This window comes from Berghia stephanieae, chromosome 6, assembly GCF_034508935.2.
Source record: "Berghia stephanieae isolate SIO BIC M18660-M18661 chromosome 6, UCSD_Bste_1.3, whole genome shotgun sequence".
In the NCBI taxonomy this organism is placed as follows: domain Eukaryota; kingdom Metazoa; phylum Mollusca; class Gastropoda; order Nudibranchia; family Aeolidiidae; genus Berghia; species Berghia stephanieae.
In genome coordinates, this window is record NC_088365.1 from 42130980 (window position 1) to 42138479 (window position 7500).

Consider the following 7500-nt stretch of genomic DNA (forward strand, 5'->3'; position numbering starts at 1 on the left):
GAGATTCGGGGAAGTGTACACCAGTGGGGAGTGAACCTGTGACTGGGTGTCGGCGGGTTTGAAAAAAAAAAAGCAATTACTTTTTGTTTACGAAATGCGCCATCTCCCAACAAAATCGGGCAAAGTTATGGAAAGTAGGCAAATAATGGGGAGTGAACCTGAGACTAAGGGAAGTGTACACCAGTCGGGAGTGAACCTGAGACTATGGTTTTCGACGGATTTCAGCGAGTTTCACATAAAAGCAATTATTTTTTTACGAAACCCGGCAATATCCGACAGATTTTGAAAGTAGGCAACAATAGGGAGTGAACCTGAGATTCATGGAAGTGTACACCACTGGGCAGTGAACCTGAGACTCTTGTTTTCTGCGGATTTCAGCGAGTTTCACATAAAAGCAATTACTTTTTTACGAAACCCGACGAAACCTGGCAATATCTGACAAAGTTATTGAAGTAGGCAACAGTGGGGGTGAACCTGAGATTCATGGAAATATACACCAGTGCGGAGTGAACCTGAGACTCTGGTTTTCGTCGGGATTCAGCGAGTTTCATATAAAAGCAATTGCTTTTTTACGAAACCCGGCAATATCCGACAAAGTTGTTGGAAGTAGACAACAGTGGGGAGTGAACCTGAGATTCATGGAAGTGTACACCAGTGGGGAGTGAACCTGAGACTCTGGTTTTCGGTGGATTTCAGCGAGTTTCACATAAAAGTAATTACTTTTTTACGAAACCCGACGAAAACCTGGCAATATCCGAGAAAGTTATGGGAAGTAGGCAACAGTGGGGAGTGAACCTGAGACTCAGGGAAGTGTACACCAGTGGGGAGTGAACCTGAGACTCTGGTTTTCGGCGGGTTTCAGCGAGTTTCACATAAAAGCAATTACTTTTTTACAAAACCCGACTAAACCTGGCAATATCCGACAAAGTTATTGAAGTAGGCAACAGTGGGAGTGATCCTGAGAATCAGGGAAGTGTACACTTGTGGGAATTGAACCTGGGACTCTGGATTTTGTAAAAAAGCAATACCAAGGGGGAGGGGAATTACTTTTTTACAAAACCCGCCAAAAGCCGACAAAGTTATGGGAAGCAGGCAGCAGTGGGGAGTGAATCTGGGATTTGGACACCGATGAGGATTGAACCCGGGACTGCGAGAGGCTGATACCAGTGGACAGTGAGCTCAGAATGTACTTTTATTTCGAAACCTACCGAAATTGTCAAAAGTTATGGGAAGTGGGCACCATTGGGCAATGAACCGGGACTCAGGGAAGTGCACACCGGTTGGGAGTGAACCTGGGACTGTGAAAAGAGGAAATCAGTGGAAATGAACCTGGGACTATGGAAGATGGATACCAGTGGGAAATGAAGCCGAACTATGGGAGTTGGGTACCAGACGAGAATGAAGCAATTACTTTTTTACGAAACCTGCCAAAACCCGCCGAAAAACCATAGTCTCGGGTTCACTCCCCCACTGTTACTTTCTTCCATAACTTTGTCAGATATTGGCGGGTTTCGTAAAAAGTAATTGCTTTTTTTTAAAAACGAAACCCAGTCCCAGGTTCACTCCCCAATGGTGTACACTTCCCTGAGTCCCAGGTTCACTCCCCACTGCTGCCTACTTCCCATAACTTTGTCGGGTTTCGGCAGGTTTCGTAAAAAAAGAAACATCCATAAAAATACCACGTGTATTCAGTAAATAGATGTCAATTGTAGTCTAATATTCAGTATCTATTTAAATTATTATTATTATTATTATTATTATTATTATTATTATTATTATTATTATTATTATTATCATCATCATCATCATCATCATCATCATCATCATCATCATCATCATCATCATCATCATCATCATCATTATTATTATTATTATTATTATTATTATTATTATTATTATTATTATTATTGTTATTATTATTATTATTTTTATTATTATTATTATTATTATTGTCATGTAAATTTCAATATAATACGGCAAGTAATTCTCGGAAGTACATCGCTCAATTAAAAATGAATTTATAATGAATCGGGTTTGTCTTAGATGACAAAACAAACAAACAAACATCAACAACAAGGAGAACAACAACAACAGAAAAAAGCAAGATTTTAAAAAGTAATAAACAATAGAAGAGCACAATAATGAAAAACAACAACGCGATGATAACACATAAAAGATATTCGTAATAAATCGATAACTGATTAAATTACTCCAACTACTTGATTAAAAAAAAAATCATAACCATAATCATAATAATGACGATGATGACGATTACAACAACAACGATAATAATAATAGTAAGTAATAATAATAATAATAATAATAATAATAATAATAATAATAATAATAATAATAATAATAATAATAATAATAATAATAATAATAAAAGAACAATAGTATATTATCAACATTAAAGTATATTTCAAGCAAATAAAATTATTAAAACAAAAGTTTTAAAAATATAAATAGACAGAAGGAATTTTTAAAAAATATGGGGAAAAAAAAAAAAAAGTTACCCTTACAGGGATTTGAACTCTCGAACCTTAAGCTCAGAGTCAAACAGCTTATATCCACCATGCCATGGTGTCACTGAACTTTTAGAGACATTTAATCATGTCTATTCAGACATTAAAAAATGTATTTGACTGCCTCTCTTATTTTGATATTTTGAACTATGTTAATTGCACGATAGCTGAAATTTAAAAATTTCGATCAAAATATTTTTACAACTTTGAATCGGGCTGTCAGTTACTGCACGTGTTCAATCTGGAAGTAGGTCAGCAGTTCAACCGAGATTGTCGTACTTTTCACTCTCTCTATAAAAAAGAGTTCCTTATGGATACTGAATAGTGGCAAAGCACTATTCAGTATCTGATACTGAATAACCACTTCCTATTATTATATCGTGCGATAGGTTAAGCTGACACCTCCCCCCCCCCCCTCCCCTTCAACTTTAGTCTTAGATTTCGAATTTTTGACATAATATTAGAGTCATGTTTATTGTTGATGTTTCATTGTGAAGTGAGCTTTATCTGTAAGGAAGTTTTTGAAAATGTGTTAGGGTTTTTTTCATTTAAGTATAAATGTCATATAGAGAGTCCAAGATTTAAACTTTTTGCGACACTTTTCTCAAAATAATTGAAACAAATATTGGATCTAGAGAATGGATCAAAGGGCGAAATCATCTCTTTTCATCAAGCTTCATTCCGGGGAAAACTGTCTCACGTATACGAAGTAAAAAGGTATTATTTTTTCCAAGATCAAAATCACTTGTTATGAACAATTCCAGTGTAGCCTACAAATTTAAATAAATATAATTTATAGGATCGGGCAAGGGACGAAGTCTTCTACTTTCTCAAAAGACTTTTCTTTTTCATACTGGATCAAAGAGGATTTTTTCCCAATTTTAAATTCATTTGTTATTCAAAATTATAGTGTTGCCTTCAAAAGGTATGGCCTTTGAAAAAATGTTGTGTTCAACACATTACTTTAGAAATTAAGAATTCATTTTTAATTTTAATAACAGATGGTCTTAATATGAAAAATACTTGAAGCAATGTTCATACCTGAATGTCTTTTATAGAAATGGTTATGAATATGTTTATATAATATATACGCAATAAATAAACGTGCGTCTCTCCCTACTTCATGGGAAATTTCTCACGTAGATATATTGACTTAAAACGGATTTTTCCCCTACTCCTTGTTATGAATAGATCCACTGCTGTTTTTTCGAGTCATGGCCCTTGAAAATGCATTTATTTTCGGAAGATAAACAATTTACATTTTTAAAATACAGTCTTTTATTCTTTAGATGTTCTGAGTTATTTCTATTTTAAATCCTTTTTATGAATGTTTATTCAATTTTTTAAAAAATCTATGTTTATACAGGGAAAAAAGCTAATGTTACATCCGTTTCCATTTCAAAAATGTTATAAATACGCTAGTTTGGCGTTTACAAAGAAATGGGACCCGACCTCTTGGCCCTGCTTTGGGAGACATTTCTCGCTTATGCTGGATTAACGCGAATTATTTCTGAATTCATAAAAACCCACATAACATGAAAACAGCAGCTGGTAACGAAGTCTGGAGTTGTGGTCATTGAATGGTCACAAAATTAATTGTTCTATTTTCACTCATCAGCTTTCGTTTTATGCATGAGTGTCATACCACATTCTTTTAAATAGAAATATGTTCATTTAAATATTTTATAGACATTCATTTTCATTTATTTATTTGACAAAGGAACGAAAGACTGCGCCTCCCCCTGAACCCCCGCTAAGGGACATTTTTCTTTTATATTAATTGGACGCTATTAAGGACAAGTGGGCTATCCCAGATTTTTCGGTTTTTTAAATAATTACATAGGGGTCAAAAGTGGGCGTTGCCTAACCCCCTGAAGAGGTTTCGATCATAAATTTCATTTATTTGCTTCGTTATCGGTATAAACTGCCTTGTGTTTTAACCGAAAACACAATGTGAACATAAGTGTAAGTGGGCTAACCCTTCAAACATGTCTTCAACAAGAGACATGTCGAATTCACGACTGAATGAAGAAAACTCCCCACCAAACAACAATACCATCATATCAAATAATGTTTTGCATTTCAATTGTCAGTGTAATGTGTTTAGACGCGTAAAAATATAATTTAAGGCATTAAACATGCGTTTAATGTAGGAAAATTGATTAAATTGACTGCATGTGTGAGAGGGACAGCCCATTATTTCGCAACAGACATGTCCATGCGTAAGATGGGATAGCCCATTTAACTAGGGATGGCCCGATGTGCAAGTTGGGTGGGATAGCCCTTATTATATAATGTAAATTCTTTGCTCAGTGATGCTGTAGAAATATGGACAACTCGGCCGACCCACTTGTTTTTAATAAAATAAGAGAATTCTGTGATGTATTTGTTGCTTTCTTTTATGACTATCATCGTCAAGTACAATTATCATTCCACACAGAAAGTTTTGAAAAAAAGTATTGAATAGTATTTGAGTAATTGGACATTTTATGGAATCGAAATCTTCAATGTTGATTTTCTCAAAACTGTAAAATCTGGGATAGCCTACTTGTCTTTAAAAGCGTCCAATTTGTCCCGAAATTGTAAAATACTGGTTATGAATATTTCAGTGTCGCCAACAAGAGTTATGACCCTTGCGATTTGCTTACTCCTCAAAACCTACTTTTGCTATGATCTAAGAGCTCAAAGCAATGGCTCCATCCTCACTGTCTCTTTCGCTTTTCGCATTTCCTATCTAACCTTTGTGTTACTTTGCAGATATCTTTTCTGGATTTTTTGTTTCGATATTCATGGTTCCTCAGCTCTCTTCTTTTGTCACATAGCTCAACTACATCGCTGGTTTCCCAATAAAAATACAGTTGCACTCCAGCCCTGCGTGGATTAGTGAGTTCTAATACTTGGTTGCCCCAAAACACACCCAAAAAAAATCACAAAAAGACAATTCCGATTTTTACCGTTTTTAAACGTAAAAAGGACAGTTTGTAAATCTTATTGACATGATTGTTTCAAAATTAGACAGGCGAATTAAAGACGTTGAATATAAGATACACATCTTTGAACAATAATAAAGCTATAATAATAGGGAACAAAAAGTGTGATGTCAAAAAGCCGGTTTCCAATCTAATTGGAAGTGTAAAACCATTCTTCCGGAAGACTGAATGCATACTTTGTGTATATGATCTTCTGGTTTCAGAGTGGTGGCATCTTATTTTACTAGTCTAAATATAAGCTGGTCGTCAATAAAGAATATCCGCCGTTACTCTTTACGTCCCGTAATCCTTAGAAAGCCTATACATCCGGGGCTACTAAAATAGTTATGCCACCTTATTATTCAATACGTAACCTATTCATTATCAGTCCTCTGAATGACTGCTACATAACACCTCCAAGGACTTTGGACTTCCCATTGATAACGACGAGATGTCATATACTTGGCTTCAACCAATTTTCTTCTGATATTTTTTTGATATGTATGTCAGTGATTGACAGGCTTCATCTCAGGAATCGAAATTGAAAAACGGATTTGTTTTATGTCGAATGAATGTCATTGAATAGGAGGATTTTGTACCGCTATTTGGTCCTGTGTTATGACACCAGGGTTCGAGTCCAGCTCCGAGTGGCGCATAGTTGAGTCCATGGAAAAGTCTCTTTACTCACATTCTCTCGTCGTACTCAGATGTAAAATATGTACTTTAAACGTTGTTGTCTCTATGAGAAAATATATAATATCGCCTAACAGGCGTCAAGTCTCGTCCCGCATAGTAAGCGTTACTGTTGGCTAGGGACCCCAATTCACTGCCATACCTTAGAGAGACTCGTATTTAAAAATTTGGCAAGTAAACTCATCCTTCAAATATCGATTGATTTAAATGATCCTCATCTTGGCGAAAACTATCGAACCTCCGGAGAACTGGATTTACACTTCCGAGGAGATTGGAACAGTATTGTGACATAACACGATTGTTCTCTATTGAGAAGAAAGCGAGAAGACAACCTATATCTCTTCAATATTCGTCTTACTCCTCCTTCCTTCTCTTGTTGTGTGCAGAGTTAATCACTGGAAAGTGTTTGTTGTTATTGTTGAAACGTTTTCGTATGCTCCTACCTGAAAGAGTTCTTCTCCTTTGTAAGCAATACGCCAAAGGTGCATATTTAGCAGGTCTGATAACCAAATGCAATTTGGGCTTTATTTAATATTGTTGTAATGGCTTGAGAGTATGTCCATTACAACAACGAGCCCATAACAATTTGGGTTATCAGACCTGAAAATAAGTGCACGTCGGCCTTGAGTCTACCATTGTTTTAGGTCAATGAAAAACATAGTGTTAAGTTATGTCGGAATACGCAATAGACTATTAATATGTCCTAATGATGATAATATAGTATCAGAGATATAATATAAATCATAATCGTTGTAATTACAGACCATAACAGCAAAGAATAATAACAGCGACGCAACTCATTTTAAAACCATTATCTTCATCGTAATCCTATCCTCCTCATCTTCATCATCACTAATAATGATCACCAAAATGTCTTTCTTCCACCACCAGAAATATAACTCAAACCAATCTCAGGTCTATCCGTGATTTGATGAGATCCATCAATACAGGAGAAATCCACACTCTGTAAGTACCTTTTCACCCAGTTTGCGAAATAATCATATTGTGTATATCAAATATAGTAATTACGATTGTAAAACCAATCTACAGGTTTGTACTAAAAGTATTATGACAAAGTAATAATGATGGTGATGATGATGATGATGATGATGATGATGATGATGACAATGATGATATTGATGAGGATGAAAATAGTAATGACAATAATGATAATAATGATAATAATAATAATAATAATAATAATAATAATAATAATAATAATAATAATAATAATAATAATAATAATAAAATAAGAAGAAAAGAGAAGAAGAAGAAGAAGAAGAAGAAGAAGAAGAAGAAGAAGAAGAAGAAGA

The 7500-nt window shown here is 35.0% G+C and overlaps 1 protein-coding gene across 1 annotated transcript in view; it reads left to right on the plus strand.

Moving 5' to 3' along the window:
- Positions 1–7500, plus strand: part of LOC144975044 (uncharacterized) — a 241463-nt gene that overhangs the window by 118012 nt on the left and 115951 nt on the right. Inside the window, exon 5 of the mRNA XM_078918719.1 lies at positions 7079–7153. Coding sequence (XP_078774845.1) covers positions 7079–7153 — 75 coding nt within the window. The remainder of the gene's footprint in view (positions 1–7078; positions 7154–7500) is intronic.